The sequence below is a fragment of the Kogia breviceps genome, chromosome 14, assembly GCF_026419965.1.
Source record: "Kogia breviceps isolate mKogBre1 chromosome 14, mKogBre1 haplotype 1, whole genome shotgun sequence".
NCBI classification, from domain to species: Eukaryota; Metazoa; Chordata; class Mammalia; order Artiodactyla; family Physeteridae; genus Kogia; species Kogia breviceps.
The window spans coordinates 65357927-65379467 of record NC_081323.1 but is presented as its reverse complement, the minus strand read 5'-3'; the positions used below and the strand labels follow the sequence as shown (position 1 = coordinate 65379467).

At 40.6% G+C, this 21541-nt stretch overlaps 1 protein-coding gene across 1 annotated transcript in view; it reads left to right on the top strand.

Moving 5' to 3' along the window:
• The first annotated feature begins 372 nt into the window (after nucleotides 1-372).
• PDXDC1 (pyridoxal dependent decarboxylase domain containing 1) overlaps nucleotides 373-21541 on the top strand; it is a 52167-nt gene continuing 30998 nt past the window's right edge. The window contains exons 1-5 of the mRNA XM_059038324.2: nucleotides 373-606; nucleotides 15336-15409; nucleotides 15915-15980; nucleotides 18587-18667; nucleotides 20417-20563. Of these exons, the coding sequence (XP_058894307.2) occupies nucleotides 586-606; nucleotides 15336-15409; nucleotides 15915-15980; nucleotides 18587-18667; nucleotides 20417-20563 (389 nt within the window). The 5' untranslated portion in view covers nucleotides 373-585. The remainder of the gene's footprint in view (nucleotides 607-15335; nucleotides 15410-15914; nucleotides 15981-18586; nucleotides 18668-20416; nucleotides 20564-21541) is intronic.

The following is a 21541-nucleotide window of genomic DNA, read 5'->3' as shown; positions in this document are numbered from 1 at the left end:
CCTATACCTGAAACCCGCGAAGCCCTGAGCACCTAGAAAACTACCGAAGCTGCGCGTGCGCGGGGGCGCTCGCTCGCCCCGCCTCTCCGTGGTGACTGCCCTGTTCCATTCCTGAGGAATGTCGATAGCGGGGGGAACTTGGAACTCTAGGCCCGGAAGTACAGGTGCGTTACTAGTATCTCCAGCATTTTGATACATGAGTGATGCCTTGTAATTATTATACTTCTATCCTGACTCCAGGACAGGCTTCTGAAGAGAGTTTGGAACGGCTCCACTATCCATTCTCCCCCTCTCACCTGGGAACATTTGGGCTGACCAGCGTGACGGCCTGGTACGGAAGCCTGGAGGGGCCCTCCCACCCCGTGGGCCCCGCCTACCCCGTGGGCCCCGCCTATCCCACCTCCCGCAGACCCGCTTTTCCCTCTCCGCTGCGCCACCAGGAACTTCTTTCTCTTCTCCGCCCCGCCGGCCGCGGGCTAGCGGGACGTCAGCGCTGCCAGCGTGGAAACGGCGGCGGGGCGTGGGAGGCGGAAGTAGTGCCCGGGAACGCCGGGCCTCCATCGGGCTCCACCGGCCGCCTCAGCCATGGACGCGCCCCTGGAGAAGGTCCGTACCGGGGGTGGACGCGGAGCGGCGGCCGGAGGCCCCCTCCTGCGGGGCGCCTGTTTCCCAGTCGCGAGCTGCCATTGTGACCGGGGAGGGGGCCGGGGGCTAACGGGCCCGCCTGAGGAGGCCTGGTCGCGAGGGCGTCCGGCCCGTCGCTCGAGGCTGGGGCCTGGTCACGTCACGGGGCCGGGGGTCTCTGGGGTCCCCGTGGCCCGGGAGAGGCTGGGCCGGGTTCTGCCCGGGGCCGCGAACGACCCGGAGCCCAGTTGGGGGCCGCGGGGCCGACCTTGGGGCCTGCGAGAGCTCGGCTCACCCTCTCGGATGACAGAGCTAACAATTTGCGGCCGCAGAAGCGCCTGGAATGAAGCCCCAGTTGGTTCGGAGCCAACTGGAAACCTGTAGGTTGTCTGTGGTCTCCAAGTTAGGAAGGGAGAGGTGCAAGCAGTAATTTGCCATCTTCAGCGAGCCTAGGAATCACCTGGGGCCCTTGGTAAAAATCCAGATTTTCAGCCCCCGGGTCGGAACCTCGAGGGGCGGGACCGGGATCAGTGGGTTTAACGAGGTCTCCACGTGATTCTGATGCAGTAGTTTGAAAGACCCCCGAGGTCCAGAAAGGGGAGGGGCTTCTGTAGATTGTGAATTTCGTCTTTGGCGATGCAGCTGCTTCACAACTTTCTGGCTCCCCCTTTCCCTGGCGAGGGGAGACCCTGAGGTCAGTCGGAAATCCACTGGTAGCAGCGTTTTACTCTGGTTTCCTCTTGGGGGAACAGCAGCGTGATGTACCTAGCTGACCGCTCTGGCATGTGAAATGGATTCTAATTGCCCCGGATTTAGGGCTGGTAAACTAGAACCAGTGCTTGGATTTCTTCACGGATACCTACCTTCAGACCCTGACTTTCTGCCCTCCCTCAAAGTCCTTTCTTTTCAAGCTTGGGAGTCCGCTTGTCCAGACCCGGTTTTTCATATATGTGGAATTCAGGAGCATAGCTAGTGTTTCAAGACTGCTTTATTTTAATTTTGAACTGGCAGAAGTAACATATTTTGTCATTTTTTCAACGCAGCAGCTGCTGTGGATTTGTTCACTTGTCACTGGAGAGTTGAAGGGAGTAATTGTACAAGTTGAGCCAGATGTCTTCATGTGCACACAGTGGTATAGCCTACGCCTCCGTTGTTTCTCATATATTGGGGTGGAAGGAATCAAGAAAGGACAAAGATAATATGTTTTTCTTACACCGCCTCTGTGGTGAATGTTACATGTTTTTCTGTCTAGGAATAAAGTCTTCCCAGGCTTTTAATGAGCACAGTGTCTACCTTGTGGTACTTTGTTTCAGTCTAAATCAGTGATTCTCAACCACCGGGCTGTTTTGTTCCCCAGGGGATATTTGGCCAACGTTTGGATACACTTTTGATTGTCACAATCAGGCGTTAGGAAGGGCTGCTGGTACCTAGTGGGTAGAGGCCAGGGATGTTGCTAATATCCGACATTGCACAAGACGGACCCTGTACCAGAGAATTATCAGTAGTGCTGAGGCTGAGAACCCCTGGTCTACACCGTGTGTGGACCAGTAGTTGAATACAAACGCTAGTGGTTGAATACAAAATGATGCTAGAAGTGTCCCTTCAGTGTTGTTTCCTTTCCAATTTCATAAAGAAGATGTGAGGGGCTTTGTGGCATTTCAGTTAGAAACCTAAAGAAGTGGAGTGTTCTTTCCTCCAAGAATAGTTTGTTATAGGCAGATCTGCAAAACAGAATGCGTTGGAATCCCGCTTCAAATATTACTTTTCTGGTATTTGATTACTAAATTACAGTGGTTGCTCCCTAAATGTTAATTGATGATAAAAGATCTTAAACTCTTCAAATGAAGATCTGAAGAGGTACTGAAACTCTAGCGTGCTTGAGCCTGGCACATTCACAAAAATTGCAGGGATCTTTCAGGAATTCAGAATGTGTGGGCTGCAAGTCTCTGCCTTAGGCCAGTGTGTAAATTCTGAATGTAAGTTTTTCAGAACTAGTACTGTGTCTTATTTTTATATTCCCTGAAGCAATACAGGGCTTTACTTGTAATGAACAATTTCTCTTGGTGCTAAGTGGGCAGAAAAGAAAAAGCATTGCTGTAATATGAATGTTGAAAATTTTGTGTTGTGAAAAATAGTTTGAATCAAAGTAAAACATTGAATTGTGTCCATTCTGGTTTCTTTGAGGAATAGACTGCTGGGTTAAATTCTACATTGCTAGTATAAATTTAAGAACTATTTGAGCAGTTCTGAATGATCCCATTTAAACTAATCCTTGCATAATTTAGACTGGCTGCAGAAACCACAATGTTATTTGATACCCATCCTCTAAAATTTCAAGTAATCTCTCTCACACTAAAATGTAGTGTGCTATCATTGTTTAATAGAATCACTCAGTACATTTCCTTTGGTCCAAATATAATTTTGTACCTTTGCTTTTTCTTTAAGTAATATGTAGACATGCAGACCTGCGATGACAGAGCCATTTTCTTGTCTTGATTTGCTTTTCTTTCACAATATATGTTTTCTTTTTGTATTCGAAATTAGTGACATCCAGAGAAAATAGAGATAGGTTAATTATAGGGACAAGGAATTCAAACTAGAAGAGTAGGCGCCTCAGCCCCCCCAATACTGTACGTCCAACTCATAAAGAACAAATCTCACAGTGTTTACTTATGTTAATATCCAAGTTTAAAAATGCTACAGGAAGTAATAACGCTGATGCTGAAGGTCTTAATAAGGTATTCAACACATCTACGTAACACCTGTTAGTAAAAACCTGCTACTTTAAACTTGTAGAATAGCCCAGATCTTTTCCTGCTTCTTGGAAAAATCTCATTCTTCCTCGGTATTATGTTTAGACAAGGTGTATAGCAGTTTGTTTTGCACTTTTAATTCCAACCTTGAGTAAACTTAGAGCAGATGTCTCCACTTTGGCACCATTAACATTGGGCTGGATAATTCTCTGTTGTAGGAGGCTGTCCTGTGTACTGTAGAATGTTTAGCAGCATCCCTGGCCTCCACCCACTAGATGCTATTAGCATCCCCTCCCCCAAGTATGACAACCAAAAACATCTCCAGTTGAGGCACTTGTCCTCTGGGGGTGAGAGGATCCCCTCTGGTTGAGAACCACTGACTTAGAGAATCTAGAGCTGCACTGTCCACCAGCCACATTTTAAAAATATATATATTTAATTAATTTATTATTTTTGGCAGCGTTGGGTCTTTGTTGCTGCGTGCAGTCTTTCTCTAGTTGCAGCCAGTGGGGCTACTCTTCGTTGCGGTGCGCGGGCGTCTCATTGCAGTGCCTTCTTTTGTTGCAGAGCACAGGCTCTAGGTGCACAGGCTTCAGTAGTTGTGGTGCGTGGGCTTAGTAGTTGTGGCACACAGGCTTAGTTGCTCTGTGGCATGTGGGATCTTCCCGGACCAGGGCTTGAACCTGTGTCCCCTGTATTGGCAGGCGGATTCTAAACCACTGCGCCACCACGGAAGCCCCACCAGACATATTTGGCTATTTAAATTTAAATGTAATTAATTACAGTTAAATAGATTTAAAATTTAGTTCCTCAGTCACATTAGCCACATTTCAAGCGTCCACCAGTCACAATGTGGTTTGTGGCTGCAGTACTGGGGCAGCACAGATAATAGAAATGTTCACCACAGAAAGTTCTATTGGATAGTGCTATAGAGCAGGGCCAATTTATTTATTGTACCGTATATCTAATTCTTGACTCCAAAAGAGGCAACCTCGACCCTATTTCTGACCTAAATAATTACAACCAAACCCATTTTTTACTGTTGTACTCATCCTGAGCTAAGTCCCCCACTACCCCCTTGGACCTGATTGTGGAAAATTCTGTTACCACCTTACTGTTTATAAGGAGCAATAGGAGCCGCATGGATGGAACATTGCTGATCATTACTGATAAGGACTACCAGAATTTCTATTCCTGATCTTTACTTTAAAAGCTCATGAAAAGAACCCCTATTAGCCAAGCTTGAAATGACCAGTTTCTGTGATAAGCCTTTGTACATCCCTCTCTTACCTAGAATAGGAGGACTTCTGTGAGGATATGATAGCCTATAACGTTACCGTTCATTTGAAGCTGATCTCTACATCATCATGATTGAGGGTTTTGCATACAGGTGCATGGTGCCTAAGGCAGTAAATGATTATCAAATGCTGGGTGTCAGGGAAAACGTGGCACAAAGTTCCTGATCCTAAAAATTTATGGCGGTGGTGGTTCTCGATTTATTCAAAATTTCAGCTGCAGTTAGCAGAGCTGTCGGTGGTCCCCAGTCCTGCGTATTCCACCTTATCTAGAATTATGAGTTATAATTATACATAGCAGTTGCTTGAGCTTAAAGTCATCTGTTTTCACCCAAAGCAGAAACCTGTTTTGACTTAAATTTTTTATTGCTGGCCAGCTATGGTCAAAGCCCAGTGCTGAGTGCTGAGAGAGACACAAGGTGAGTAAGACATGATCCCTGGGAGAGGTTACGTTATAGTAAGGGACATACAAGTTTAGGCAAAGCCTTGTATAGCAAAGAGGGGTAAAAAGAATCACAGGAATTAAGAAACAAAGGGCATCGAGTGAGTGACCAGGAAAGAGTATGTGGAAGAGATTCTTTAGGTAGAATATTTAGTTCAGAATCATGGCTTTTCTAGGTTTGTTTTAAATGTAAATATAATGTAGATTTTTACTTTATAATATGTTTGTGCCTAATGTTATTGTTGGTAGAACATAAGAGAAAGGAAGCCCTTTTACCTTTTAAAGTTAGATATAAAAAATATGCCTCCAGTCACTTTGAAAATGTTTTAAAATTCCTTTCAGAAATTTAATTTATCTAGCTTAAATTAAATCCATTCTCTCCAAACAATAGTCAAGGGCCATAAAACTATTTTGAATTTAATATTTTGTTTATTTAATTTCTGTTACTATTGCAGTAGTTTTGGTTTTTTGTGGCAAATGCTAAATGTTTAGCTGCCTTAAGGTTAGTTAGTCCTTGAGGCCCAGCCTGGGGCCCTGTCCACTTTTTTTTTTCCCCAGTGCCTGTGGAAAAGGCATTCTGAGTTTCAAATGACTGAGGGCAAAGTAAACCTTTCTGAGATCTTTTTTCTATGCGCAGAAAAACAGAAACAGCAAAGTAAAGCCTTCAATTTGAAGGTGCAACTCAGGGACATTGAACATTTTGCTACAGTGAGATTTTCAGGAGACTAGTGAGACTGAATTACTTATTAGACTGGACATTGTATTGGGTGCAGTCATATGAAATTGCTGTTTTTATCCCCTAAAATGTCTGGATATTGGCAGTTTCACACAGTTTACAGTTTTACAACAGTAAAGGTTGGAAGATACATAGAAGGAAGGAATTGATGGGTTCCTTTCCTTAGAATTATTTTTAAGATAAGGTTGGCAACATTAAACCTGCATAATTCCAATTCAGTTTTGGATGATATTGATAAGGGTAATGGATATCTTTATCTTTCTGAATTGATCCCCCAACAAGTCCTAGGAAACATCTTCTTTAAGAAGCATATCTTAGTGACTTATTTTTTCTAGTGACTATAGCATGTTTTGCTTTAAGCAATTTTCTTTTTGTTCCAGAATAAGTATGTGATTCCAGATAAACTAGCAAACTTCTCAGTGATAGAGCTTGTCTGTTGTGGTATTTTTCCATCCGTGTAATTATCGGCAAACACTCATAATAAAATGTCTAAATGAACTATATGTAAAATAGATAACTAATAAGGACTTTACTGTATAGCACAGGGAACTCTACTCAATACTCTGTAATGGCCTATATGGGAAAAGAATTTTAAAAAGTGGATATATGTATATGTATAGCTGATTCACTTTGCTGTACACCTGAAACTAATACAACATTGTAAATCAACTATACTCCAATAAAAATTTTAAAAATAAAAAATAAATGTCTAAGTGAATTGATTCTCTTGGAATACATTTTTTGAAATTTAGGCTTCAGTCCCTGGCCTTCCCATCATGTATCTTAAGGCAAATAAATTGAAAGCCCCTTTTTTCCTTCTGTGTACTTTTTTTTTTTTTTTTTAACTGTTTTATTTATTTATTTATTTTTGGCTGTGTTGGGTCTTCATTGCTGCACGCAGGCTTTCTCTAGTTGTGGTGAGGAGGGACTATTCTTCGTTGCAGTGCACGGGCTTCTCATTGCAATGGCTTCTCGTATTGCGGAGCATGGGCTTTAGGCACGCGGGCTTCAGTAGCTATGGCACACGGGCTCAGTAGTTGTGGCTCGCAGGCTCTAGAGTGCAAGTTCAGTAGTTGTGGCGCACGGGCTTAGTTGCTCCACGGCATGTGGGATCTTCCTGGACCAGGGCTCGAACCCATGTCCTCTGCATGGGCAGGCGGATTCTTAACCACTGCGCCACCAGGGATGTCCCTGTGTACTTCTACTGATGCCAGGTTTGATCTGGTGTTACTAACTTTGCTGCCTCCTTACTGCTACCAGATTTTCCCTGCTCTTTTGTATATTTTTGCCCCTTTTTTCCCCCTATATGTTCTTTTTTGCCTCTTTTCATGAGGGATTTGTAAGTTTAAATACAAACACCTCATGCAATATTTGCAAATCCCTTTTCAACTGAAATATTATGCTTAATGAGCCAATAAGTACAGTATGTCTTCATGTTCTCACACACTCAAGCATAAAGTCCACACTCAAGCGTAGTTAAAAATAAGATTTTCCAAGAGTATCCAATTCTTAAAAGACAAACATAGACGAAAGTGCCTTGTTCTTAATTAAATACTTTTCTGTTGGAACTACACAAAAGTATTTACAGATGTGGAAATTGAGGCTCCAATGAGTAAGTCAGGTTTGCAAGGTGCTATTATTACCTTGGAGAATCCCTACATTTTCTCTCATTGTTGACCCATAAGGAACAGCTGTGTTCCTGAAGCAGCTGCTGCTGTTCTTATTGCTTCTCTGAGATGTGTAGTATTTGGGGCACTTGTTTAGTGCTAGACAGCAGGCATTCTTTGTGTTTTCACCTGGGAGGAAAATATATGGTTTTTGGAGAGTTGATACTTGCATGCCTATCACTATCCAGGATTAACCTTGCTTAGAAAGCTGTGGAAGGCAAAAGAGTAGGTGAAATGTTAGAAACATCAATTCAGAGCTTTATCTGATCACATTGATCAATTGAAGAAAGGTAGTGATTTGTTTTTTATTGAAGTATAGTTGATTTATAGTGTGGTAATTTCTGTGTAGTGATTTTTTTGTTGTTAAGTCTAATGCAGATGTTGGAAACTAGCATTTGTTAACATCAAGGCCTTCTCTCTGGTACGATCAGATCAGCTGGTATTCTCACATGCTTTAGTTTTTCTTCTGTCCATAGTCCTAGAACCCCCCAAAATGAACATTCCTCCCCTGAAAAAAGTTTATTGAAATATGGTATTGTATACTTCTATTATTAATGAATGTTGTGATTTATATATTTATAAATTACTATTTAAACTTCCCCTTTTCTGGACGTTGCTTCTTTTTAAATGTTTAGTTCTGCATTTTTCAAATAGCAGTTATTCATATACCATCTTTGTGAATTTTGTCACATCAGTTACCACTTGTACTGTTATTTGCTTAGTATTTCTTTTTAATCGACTGAATCAATTCGACCTCCTTCTTTAAAATTGAGGAACAATTTATATACAATAAAAATATGCACTTTAATTATACAGTTTGAGTTTTGGCAGTTGTGTATAGTCATATAACCATCAGCATAATCAAGATATGGAACATTTCCATCTCCCTAAAAAGTTCCCTTGTGCCCCTTTTCAAGTGGATCCCAGATCTGCTTTCTGTCACTACAGCCCTTTTTTTTAAAACTTAGATTTGTGCTAAACAGTAATGTTTATGAATTCAGGGTTTGAGGTATTATTTTTTCCCTAATGTGAAAGTAAATAATATAGTTTTTGGTCACACTGTGGTAGGCTGGTTTAACTGAAGAAAATGTATACAAGAGCTTGATTAAGTGTTTGAAAGCTGAGAAAATTTTAAGTGACTCGAGAGCAGTAGTTCCCAAATCTTAGGCCCTAAGATTTTATTCTTCTTCTGTAGTTTCCACCTTTGAAAGGTTATTATAAACAACTTCTCAGTTAATAAACTTTATTAACAAATGATTGTTTATTCCATTACTAATAACTGGATGTTAATTTTCAATAACATCCATTAAAATAGTGTGGGGTTTTCCCCCCCAAACTGCAGGTTACATCCTATATATGAGATGTCAAATCAATTTAGCAGGTCATGACCAGCAGTTTTTTTTTTTAATGAAGTAGAATAAAATGATAAATATAATGTATTCCAAATAATACAGGTAGGAATAGTACCAGTGTTACCTCATAACTAAGTTGATATATTTCTAGCCAAAAGCAAAAATAAGTGATTTTTTTCATTAACCCATGTTGCCTTATTCCAAATAAATTTATAATTTCCTACTAGCTTGAAAAATAGAGAATTACTTCCTGACCTCCTTTACTATTTTATCTTGCATTTGACTTTCAACTTTTTTCCTCCAACATTTAAATTGTGAGAATTTTAATGATATTTTAACATTACTTATATACTATTTCTTCTTCTGATAGTGGCAGGATAGGATATTTTAATTTTTAATATCCCACACTGACTGCAAGTGATGGAAATTAACTAGTATAAAAATGATTGTTGAAAAGATGCTTATAAAAGGATGAATGGTGGGGCTTGTTTTACAAAATGAGCTGTCTAGTTCTGTAACAGTTATCATACGAACAATTGAATGGTTCTCCTTACGAGTTTTTTTTTTTTTTTTTTTTTTTCGGTATGTGGGCCTCTCACTGTTGTGGCCTCTCCCGTTGCGGAGCACAGGCTCCGGACACGCAGGCCCAGCGGCCATGGCTCACGGGCTTAGTTGCTCCGCGGCATGTGGGATCTTCCCGGACCAGGGCACGAACCCGTGTCTCCTGCATCGGCAGGCGGATTCTCAACCACTGCGCCACCAGGGAAGCCCATCCTTACGAGTTTTGAACTATCTTTAATCATGCCATGCATCTATGTTAGACGTAATTGAAGCAAAAATACTGAATCCACTTCATTACACAGAATCAACATAGCTGAAATATGATTTACAAATTTGCAATCTAATGACTAACAGTCTAATAATGGTTTCTGAATCTTCAGTAGTGAACATGTGGTAGTTTTGTAATTAGAAAGTGAACCTGTAGATATACACACTCCATAGGTACACAGGCTTCAGTAGTTGTGGCACGTGGGCTCCGTAGTTGTGGTTCGTGGGCTGTAGAGTACAGGCTCAGTAGTTGTGGCACATGGGCTCAGTTGCTCCGTGGCATGTGGGATCTTCCCGGACCAGGGCTCGAACCCATGTCCCCTGCATTGGCAGGCAGATTCTTAACCACTACACCACCAGGGAAGTCCCCTAGGCCCCAGATTTTTAATCAGGTCACTGTACTCAAGATTTAAATGAGGGGTACTTCCCTGGTGGTGCAGTGATCAGGAGTCTGCTCCGCAACAAGAGAAGCCACTGCAATGAGAAGCCTGTGCACCACAATGAAGACCCAACACAGCCAAAAATAAAAATTAAAAGAAAAAAGATTTGAATGAGGGAAAATGTACTCAGATATATTTATAGGTAGGAAAAGAAGTCTCTTGTAGCAATACTGTGTGATCTTGAGCATTGAGACAAGTGCCGTGGGCAGTACTTGCACTGCGGTGCACTCCTTTCAAATTGTATGTCGTTTTTCATTTTACCTTGTAACTCATAAACAGCCACCACCGCAAACATTTGCGTGGCCTTTGCTAGGTGGAATACTGGTTTAAGATATGAAGTAAACATTGTAGTAAAGGCTAGGGTAACTGTACACATCCTGGTTTGCCCAGGACTGTCCCAGTTTGTATCTGTTGTCCTGACTTAATTATTAATAGTATTGCCTTGAACTCTTAAAAATGCCCTGGGTTTGGGTGATAAGTTTATGGTTGGGGCTGTTGCAGAATAGAAGTTTTACCTATAGGGAGAGTCTTCTGATATACTAACTTTATCTAGGTGAAAACATCAATCAAGCAAGGATTATATTTATTTGTTTTTAAATTTATTTATTTATTTTATCTTTGGCTGCGTTGGGTCTTCGTTGCCACATAGACTTTCTCTAGTTGTGGCGAGGAGGGGCTACTCTTCGTTGCGGTGCGCAGGCTTCTCATCGCAGTGGCTTCTCTTGTTGCGGACCGCAGGCTCTAGGCACGTGGGCTTCAGTAGCTGTGGCACGTGGGCTCAGTAGTTGTGGCTCGCAGGCTCTAGAGCGCAGGTTCAGTAGTTGTGGCGCACGGGCTTAGTTGCTCCACGACATGTGGGATCTTTCCGGACCAGGGCTTGAACCCGGGTCCCCTGCATGGGCAGGTGGATTCTTAACCACTGTGCCACCAGGGAAGTCCCAAGGATTATTTTTAAAATGAGACCTTACTTAGCTCTAATTATGGTTCTTGAGACAAGAGCTTTTTCAAAATGTGAATTGCTTTGTTTACTTTTTTGATGAAATTGAGGAGCAGTATTGCCTAGTGGTTGACAGCACTGGTTCTAGAGTAGTACAGACCTTGTTTTAAATTCTGGCTCCAAAGCATATGAACTCTATGCCTTTGGGTTAGCCAGGAAGTAATGCATGTAGAGGTGTTAATTAGATGATGCTTGAATATAGCAAGCAACTCAGTAAGTGTTAGTAATTATTAAGGATCACAAATCTTTTTTTTTTTTTTTTTTTTTTTGAAATTTACTTTATTTTTTAATTTTAATTTTATTTTTTTTTTGCGTTACGCGGGCCTCTTACTGTTGTGGCCTCTCCCGTTGCGGAGCACAGGCTCTGGACGCGCAGGCTCAGTGGCCATGGCTCACAGGCCCAGCCACTCCGCGGCATGTGGGATCTTCCCGGACCGGGGCACGAACCCGTGTCCCCTGCATCGGCAGGCGGACTCTCAACCACTGTGCCACCAGGGAAGCCCCACAAATCTTATTGAGCCCTTTTTCTGTGCCAGATCCTGTGTTAGATGCTAAGGGTTGAAAATATACAACATTCTTCTGGGAACCTGGCATAGAATACTATTTTTTTTCTTCCCTCAATATTATAAAGCAGCCTCCTTCTAAATACCAAATAATGGACATCTTTATTCAACTTAATTCTTCACTCATTTTGGTTTGTGTCTGGCTGTTGTCCCCATGTCCCCTGCATTGGCAGGCGGATTCTCAACCACTGCGGCACCAGGGAAGCCCCCTGCTATTATTTATTAACATTTATCACCCAGGTACTCTGGCACTGTAACAGGTACTGAGGATACGAAATGTGAATAAGAAAGTAGTTGCTTGGGCTTCCCTGGTGGCTTCCGGTGCTCCGCAATGGGAGAGGCCGCAACAGTGAAAGGCCTGTGTACCGGGGAAAAAAAAAAAAAAAAGTACTTGCTGCCCTTAGTAGAAGCTTATGGAGGCGTGGTTTAAGGAAACAATTTATAAATATTTTTCTTAGAGCATTTCTTGACTTAAGACCTAATATCCTGCAACTGGATAACATTTTATATTTTGGATTATCCCGTTAACACAGACATGTGAGGGTCTACATCATATTCACATTTAATTGCTTCAAATTTAACTAAAAGTGCTATTTTCCCTACCCACCCTCTAACCACTCCCCACTGTCCCCACTTCACTCCCTAAAAGAGAGTAGGATCAAGAACAATTTAAATGTCAGCCTTTCCATTCAATGAGTGTGTGCTTGCTCTCTTGAGAGACTCAGATGGAGAAATGTGAAGCTGCACTTCCCTCTTGCTTCTCTCAGTGTAAACATCTTGTCATCACATGTGATTCTGGTGTTTAAAAATAAATATTGTCATATGAAGTGGCTTCTAAACTAAGTCAACTATTTTGTCTATTCTTAACTTGAAAAATCTGTTCAATTTTATAGGAGAAGTTAGCCATGTTGAACTTAGAGCCAGTATGTTGATATCCAATATGCCATGCCTTCCTAAGGGGTTTCAGAGGTAATATGACAACCCAAGAATCAAGCTGACTTTAGATTCTTGGTCCTATAAGAGAAGTCAAAATTAGTAGGAGTCTGAATGGCTGCATTCAAAAAGCGTATAATCTAATTGGGGAGAATACCTATACTGGAAAGATCGTCTATAAAACAATTCATAGTAAAGGATGTAAAGAATTGTGAGGATAAATGGCAGTTGCATATTAGAATGGCCCCAGTTTCAAGCCTTCCGACCTGTTGTCCCCATAAATACAATCATTTGTCAGGCAGTGAGTCCAGATTTTTGGTTTAGGAAAAAATGGTATTGTTATCATTAGAGGGGATGTGAACATGTGAAAATGGTTTTATCCATAGGGGTTTCTTGGAAGTAGTGAATTGTGATTTAATAGGTAGTTAGAGGTGGATAAAAGGTACAGGGACATTTCAGATGGGGCAGATGTTATAAGCATGAAACACGGAGGTGTAATTGATCAAGCAAACTGTTTATCTTTTCATTTGGCCAGATGATCAGGGATTGATGTGTCACAGGAGATGAGGGTGGTAAGGACCATGACCAGAAGACTGAGGAGCAAGATCAGTTCTCTTGACCATTATCTGTTCCTCATCCTACTCAGAATTGTTAACGGAGAGCATGGAGACCCTTTTAGATTTCTCTCTAACCCATCTGGTGCTTACATTTAAATTGTGATTTTTATTGGAAACACCTGTTTTTTTAAATTTTTAAAAATTTTTTCTCGTGTAAAAATCAGATCGGATGTGGCTATGTGATTATTTTCTAATCTCTTGTAGAATTGGTGTGATGTAATAGAAAGAGGCAGAAGCAAATCAGGAAACCAGGGTTTTGGCACCTCTCTGTCATTTATGAGTTCCATGAGCCTAGGCAAGTCAGTGTACCTCTCTAAGTCTTAGTTTCCTCTCTAAAATGTTATACCAGAATCAGATGTTTTCATGCTTATACTTTTTTTCCTTATTTTTAAGGAAACTTTTTACAAGTGAAACTTTACTCAAAACCCTATTGTTAAAAACAGCTGATCTCCTTAAGGGGCAGGCAGAGAGGTAGCAGCTCCAACTGGCTACCCAACCCCTTCTCCCCAAAGTTCTTTCCAGGAGTCTTAAGGCTGAGAAGAAGATTTCCAGGGAAATCCCTGGACTAGACCCCTAAGGTCCCTTCTAGAATTAATATTTTCTGATACTTACATTGATAAATAGTAGAATTTCTTTAAAAAAAACAATTTTGAGGAGGTAACACAGTACTAAAGGTAATATACACTCATTGCACATCTACATTGTGTAAACTATTATGAGGTACAAGAGACAATATGAAGAGAAAAGCAGATAAATACACTTGAAGTGTATTTGAAGAGTAAGGGGGAAGCAAGAGAGAGCTTCTGTGATTGTTTATAACCCAATTCATGCTATATAGATATTCAAGGCAACAAGATTGTCTCTCTAAAAATTTTTATGGAGATGTAAGAAGAAAGAAAGGAAAATGAGTGTTTCGATTCTGCAAGAATTTTAAAAAATTTGTTTAGTTTATGTTTTGAATGGGAGAAAGATGTACACGTGGTACTAAAATCCAAAAGGAACAAAAGGATATGAACTAAAAAGACTCCCTCTGACCTCTGTAGCCATTCTTTGGAGGCAATCATTATTACTAGCTTGTGTAAGCATCCCAGAGTTTTTAGAAGCACTTGCAGATCTTTGAGTGTATTAGTTTCCTGGGGCTGCTGTAACAAATGAGCACAAACTGGGTGGCTTAGAACAACAGAAATACATTATCTCTCAGTCCTGGAGGCCAGAAGTTTGAATCACTGTCGCGGGGCTGAAATCAAGGGCTGACAGGGCTGCACTCCCTCCAGAGGCTCGGTGGGAGTGTCCCTTCCTTTCTTGTTCCAGCTTATGTTGCTTGCCAGCCATCCTTCCCTGTTTGGTGGCTCCATCACTCCAGTTTCAAGGGCAGCATCTTCAAATCTCTCTCTGCTCTGTCTTCACATAGTCTTCTCTCTCTGTGTGGTCTCCCTCCAGTTCTCTCATGTGGATACATGTGATTGAATTTAGGGCTCACCTGATGATTAAGGGTAATCGTGCCATCTCAAGATCCTTAATCACATCTGCAAAGACTTTGTCACATAAGGTAATGTTCACAAATTCCAGGGATTAGGATGTGAATATCCTTTGGGGGGCTGTTTTTCAGCCTACTACAACAGTAAAATGAATAGTATACTATACATACTTTTCTGGACCTTGCTTCTAATAGTGAAAACCTGGAATAACCTAAGGATCCATTAATTCAGGACTGGTTCAATAAATTATAATACATCCATCAGATGCAAAAAGGTGTAACCACTAAGAAGAATGAAGTGGACCTGCTGACATGGAACCATATTCACTATAAAGTAGAAAAAAGCAATTTGGAGAGGTGCATATGAGCAAAGTGAAACTTTGTTTGATACATGTCAAACTTAAAAGTGGCCTCCCCTGGGGAGTGGGACTTTTTTATGTTATACGTTTGTACTGTTGGAATTTTAAAATCAAACATGTTCTTTAATAATCCAGATATTTTATAATAAATCCAGAAGAAAATGGACTTGCATTTAGTTTTTCTGGATGAATTATGTTGCAGAAGTAATAGAGGGTTGTTAAAATTTAACCTTTTGAAAATTTGTTTCCCAGATAGCAGACCCTACACTAGCTGAAATGGGAAAAAACTTGAAGGAGGCCATGAAGATGCTAGAGGACAGTCAGAGGTGAGCCTGTGGAACAGAAGTGACCCCGCTAAATGTGTTCAACCTGCTGTGAAACTGGCGGCACTAGTTTCCTTCTGTTAAAGACACCTCTTGGTTTCAGAACGTCACACTTAGCTTCAGCTGACTTTAAAATTGGTGTTTGTCTTGGGTATAAGGTGCTTTGTAATTAAAGGATTTTGAAATTAAGGGGCAGGACTTATAATGTTCAGTTCTGCCTATTAAGAGTTTCATTTATTTAATACATGGACTTGAATCTATAAATACTTCTTACTGTATATTCAGGTCATATAGGGCATCAACTAACCAAGAAATGGGTTGAAGTATTATTATATTTTTAATATTTTTTTCCTGAAACTAAACCCTACCCCAGCCTGGGGGCTGGGACGAGAAGGCGAGATGTGTGTTTCAAATCTCACATCAGTTACTAAGAGGTTGTGAGCAACATCATCACATGTTCATGCTCAAATGTTAGAAGGTTAACAGTTTTTTATTTCCTTTAAATTAGAAGAACAGAGGAGGAAAATGGAAAGAAGCTCCTGTCAGGGGATATTCCAGGGCCACTGCAAGGCAGGTAGGTGGCAATGAAGATAAGTACCTTTACTTAGGGTGTACACTTTCTTTAAACCAAGATTTTACCATCACTGACTTACAATTTTAGTTTTAATGAGCACAAAGCAAATTGAGAGTTATATGCAGTGTAACATCAGAAAACTGAAATGCCATTGGTTGGTTAGTGATAATGCTAAACCTACTATTTCTCCCCCTTTCCCGTTCAGAGTTTAACACAACCTCTTAACTCAAAAGTGATACGCAAACTCATAATTATAACTCAACTATCACACTTGGTTCATCCTTGAAACCAGTAATCTATTTGGTAGACTGAGCTTTATTGTGAGAGTTATTTTAACTTGATAAGATTTATCATTTTATTATATAGTAAATGAAAGGAAAATGTCAATTCTAATTTATTAGCAGAGTGGTTTATTTTTTGGCAACTAAAGCACATCTGTCAAGTGTTTGTGACTTGAGCTAGCAGGGAAGAGGTCAGAAAAATAAGTAGTTATCCAACTAACATTTTCACAGGATGTTAGCACTGAATCTGGAGTTAAAGTCCCAGCCCAGTTTCCCTCAGACAAACTTATTATTTTTTTTATAACCAGGAAACTGTATGTGGGTAAATAGTACAACTCCCTTAAGTTGTCCTTTGACCTGAATAGAAATATGTACAATCAGTATGTTGCAAAAGAGTAGTATAGAGGAAGGATCCCAGTGTGCCAATAAGTGTCACATGTAACACACCCAGATACTAATTTTTTTTTTGGCTGCGTTGGATCTTCGTTGCTGCGCACAGGCTTTCTCTAGTTGCAGCAAGCAGGGGCTACTCTTCGTTGCAGTGCGCTGGCTTCTCATTGCAGTGGCTTCTCTTGTTGCAGAGCACGGGCTCTAGGCACACGGGCTTCAGTAGTTGTGGCACATGGGCTTAGTAGTTGTGGCTCGCTGGCTCTAGAGCTCAGGCTCAATAGTTGTGGCTCACGGGCTTAGTTGCTCCGTGGCATGTGGGATCTTCCCAGACAAGGGCTCGAACCCATGTCCCCTACGTTGGCAGGTGGGTTCTTAACCACTGTGCCACCAGGGAAGTCCCCAGATACTAATATTTTAAAATAAGCACTCCTGCTTGTAGATGAAGGGTGCTGACTTGAAGTCCTCTACGGGTGAAGTTCATTCTCCAACTGAGAACAGGAACCAAATCTTATAAGTCTCCTCATCCCAGGCCTACTGAAGGGAATTAAAGGGTTCCACTCATCCCACAGAAGTTTCCCTAGAAGACATACTACCAAGAACATCTGTAATTCTCAGAGTGGGAGGGCATTAATGGCACCTGTCAGGAGTATTCACACTAATAATGCTAATAGCAAGCGCCTGAGATAGCACTTCCCCAGGCGTGGCATTCAGTGCTTTCCATGGACTAACAGCATCCTCACAGTTGTATAATGTAGGGCTTCGTGAGTTTCAGTAGCTTGCTCAAGGTCATGTGGCCTCATCTCTACACAATGTCCAAGGATCAGAGTCCCTCACACGTGAAGGTCAGCCCCTTGAGGAGGATAGGTTTGGAGACATTGTTTTGATGGTGCTTTTTGAAAAGAGATAACTTTAAAAAAATTTTATTTTATTTATTTATTTTGGGCTGCATTGGGTCTTCGTTGCTGCACATGGGCTTTCTCTAGTTGTGGTGAGCAGGGGCTACTCTTCGTTGCGGTGCGCAGGCTTCTCATTGCTGTGGCTTCTCTTGTTGCAGAACACGGGTTCTAGGCGCACGGGCTTCAGTAGCTGTGGCTCACGGGCTCCAGAGCACAGGCTCAGTAGTTGTGGTGCACAGGCTTAGTTGCTCTGCAGCATGTGGGATTTTCCTGGACCAGAGCTCAAACCCATGTCCCCTGCACTGGCAGGAGGATTCTGAACCAGTGCGCCACCAGGGAAGCCCGAAAGAGAACTTTGTATTAGTCACATTCTCATTAATAGAGTGATAGTATTTTGACATCACAAGTTTTACAAGTTGCCTTGCCATTGCTTAGAACTTCACCTTTCACATTCTTATAAGTTTCCACCTCCTCATGTGATGAGCGTTTAAAAACATATCTTGGATAGAAGTAAGTGTTTACACTCCAAGCGAATCTGCAGTTTCCCCAGCTTGGGGAAGAGGTAATAATAAATCATGCTTGCATTTCATGTTTAGCTCTGTTAGAACAAACAGACAAGACTCCCACGTGGAGGGAAGCTAGATACACCAGGGGCATTGGAGTATTCTTGCTGCTTTTGTGACCTTCCAACAGCTTATAAGGACTATATAAGGACTACTTCAGCCCTTATTAAATCGTCTCCGAGATTCAAATGAACAGGTAGAGAAATATTGCTAAAGCTGGTGAAATTTTTTAAAATCAAATTAATATGTAGGTCGAAGATTTAATCACAAATAAGGTTATATTCAGAAATCAGTTGATAACTTGAGGTTTGTTTTAAAAATGATGTATACTGTATCTCAAAACACATTCTTTCTTTCATAGCTACTCAGTTAAAAAAAAACATGTCAAGCTAGTTTAGACTAGAGAAAATAGTGAGAGACTGGTGAGGGATGTGTGCTGTTTCCACCTGTTTGTCAGCTGTTTTTCTGCTCCGCAGTGGCCAAGACATGGTGAGCATCCTCCAGTTAGTTCAGAATCTGATGCACGGAGATGAAGATGAGGAGCCTCAGAGTACCCGGTAATGGAGAACAGTTGGCAGCTTCTGTTTGAAAGTATATGTGTTCTTGATTTTGATAATGATTGCATTCTCACAGTTGCTGCAGTAATAAGCTATATTTAATTCCTAGTTACATGTGATATTAAAATGATGTTCAGTTTCTTCAGAGAGACATTGACATAGTTTAGATAATATATTTTGTAAAAGGAAGTCATTTACTAAAATCTTGTCGTTTTTATGGTCTGTGTCTTAGGGAGGGGCTGGCGCAGGGGCAGAGAAGAGCTGCTGTCTGCTTTTCTGTTTCTGACTGCTTCTGCTCCTGTGCTTCCGCCTCTGATTGCTGAGAAGTGCTGCAGCTGAATTCACTGGTGGCAGGCCACGTTGTCTGTGAATCATATGTTTATTTTATTTCTGTTTATGCATCTATCAAGCAATTTATTTAGTTTCATTTTCTCTTTAATAGTTTTAAATTTAATTTTTGGGGAGTAAGTAATTCATTCTTCGAGTTCAAATTTCAAAAGATAGAAAGGGTGTATATACAAAGGCAATTTTCCTTCTTACCTCTGCCTCCCTACCTTGTTCTCCTTCCTAGAGATAAGTTGACAGTTTCTTGTGTATTCGTCAGAGATACTTCATGTGTATGTACACCCAAGCAAAATGTCTGTGCTCACCCCCTCCAGTACCTAAATACTATGCACGTTGTTCTGTGCCTTGCTTTTTTCATTTATGTCTTGGAGTTCCTGGCATAGCAGTATACAGGGAGCTTTCTCCTTTAAGAGCTGTTTAGTGTTACTCTGAATGGATGAGCCATATTTTATTTAACTAGTCTCCTTTTCATGTTTTACTCTTACAAACATTCCTACAGCCAGTAACTCTGTACATGTGTCATTTCTCATAGAAGAAGTGTTTCTGTAGATTAAAGTCCTAGAAGTGGGATTGCTGGGCCAGATAAGTTTGTGCATTTGTAAATTTGACAGATATTGCCAAATTTCCCTTTGTGGAATTGTGCCAGTTCACATTCCCACCCGTAATGTGTGAGAGTACATCCTTCCCCACACCTTTGCCTGAAAGGGTATTAGCAGACTTAAGGATCGCTACCAGTCTGATAGGTGAGAAATGATATTTCAGCATAGTTTTAGTTTGCATTTTTCTTATGAACCAGATTAAGTGTCTTTTTGTATGTTTTAAGACCCATTTATAAAAAAAAAAAAAAAAAAAAGACCCATTTATATTTCCTATTCTATGAACTGTCTCCTTTGCCCAGTATCCTGTCAATTTTTTGTTTTTTTCTTTTTGCATTTATTTTTTATAAGGGAAATTAGTCCATCCACTTTAATAATATGTAAAACCTAGTTCCCCTTGAATGTGCTGTATTGTTATAAATAGCTATTTAATGCAGGGAATTGATCTTTGTCTATTGATTCTTAAATTTTCTGCACATTTTATCTCAGCTCTACTCTCCATAGTTCTTCAACTGGTATTTAATTTAAAAATCTTTTTTGGAGAAAATTATTCAAAAACAGTTTGTGTATTTAGTTGGTATTCAATAAAAAGGATATTTATCTCCTAGGACTTGAATTAAAAAAAACTTCCCCCCAAACTATTAATACCTTATGCATTGAATTTTCTAAATGTATCTCAGTGTCTGCCTTCTAGGCCATTAAATGCATTTCGAGTCTGACAGAAATTTCTATGGAATAATGTGTCTCTACATTTTATTTATGCTTTGACTAATACTTTTTTTTTAATCTAATAAATTTTGATTAACAGAATCCAGAATATTGGAGAACAAGGTCATATAGCTTTGTTGGGGCACAGTCTGGGAGCTTACATTTCAACTCTGGACAAAGAGAAGCTGAGAAAACTTACAACCAGGATACTTTCAGACACAACCTTATGGCTATGCAGAATTTTCAGGTAATAAGTTTTAAATTTCTGGTAAAGACATTTATGCGTTGGGTATAGACTGTGAGAGATCTCTTTTCTGGAGCTATGCTGCCTGGGTTCAGCTCTGCCTCTTCCCTTTCCTCTTGGAAGCATTGCTTAACCACTCCATGCCTCAGTTTCCTTATCTATGAAATGGGGATAGGCTTAATATCTATTTGATGACATTGTTGTGAGGATTAAATGAACTAATGAATTAATATATGTAAAGAGCTGAGAACATGAGCACATACATGTTGGACAATGTCCACAGTTACTTGTTCTTAAGATTCCTAATTGGCACATGTTGATAGAAGGTACAGCAGTGAAATAGATTCAAGTATTTTTAATCAAAGTATTAGCTGTGCTTTAGTAGAAAGGAAATGTTGTCATAAGGAAGATGAGTATGTGTTATGAAATTGAAATTTGCTTTATACTGTGATAATATTGGCATTATTAAGGAATTCTAGCAGATTAAGGAGTCAGTAGAAGAAATGGGACCAATGGTATTTTGTGTTTATTTATGCTATTTCGTTTATGGAAAAGCAATGTTTACCTAACGTTGGAACATTTAACTGGGAGTCTTGTTTTCAGATGCTGAGAAAGAGCTTGACCTGGCGAGAGTATGCGTTTGCCTAACTGTATGGCAAAGGAGAAATCTTCTTCTGTTCTAATAAAAATCCAACACCTGTAACTGAAAATCTGTCTGTCCTTCTTTTTGGAGATTGAGAAGAATAAAATGTCCCAGGCAGATATTAGTGAAAGCAAAAGTTAGCCTGACTAGCGTTTTTGACAGTTTTACTTAACTTTGGATGTTTTAGGGCTGAAACTACTAAGAACCATGCCTGCATTATCCAGTGCTGGCTTTCTTGTAAAGTAAGCCAGTCCATGCTCTTCAGCCTTTTTATATCTGAGGGATTCCTATTCTCTACTGTTTTTCATAGTTTCTGCTCTTTCTGGAGCTAGGTGTGG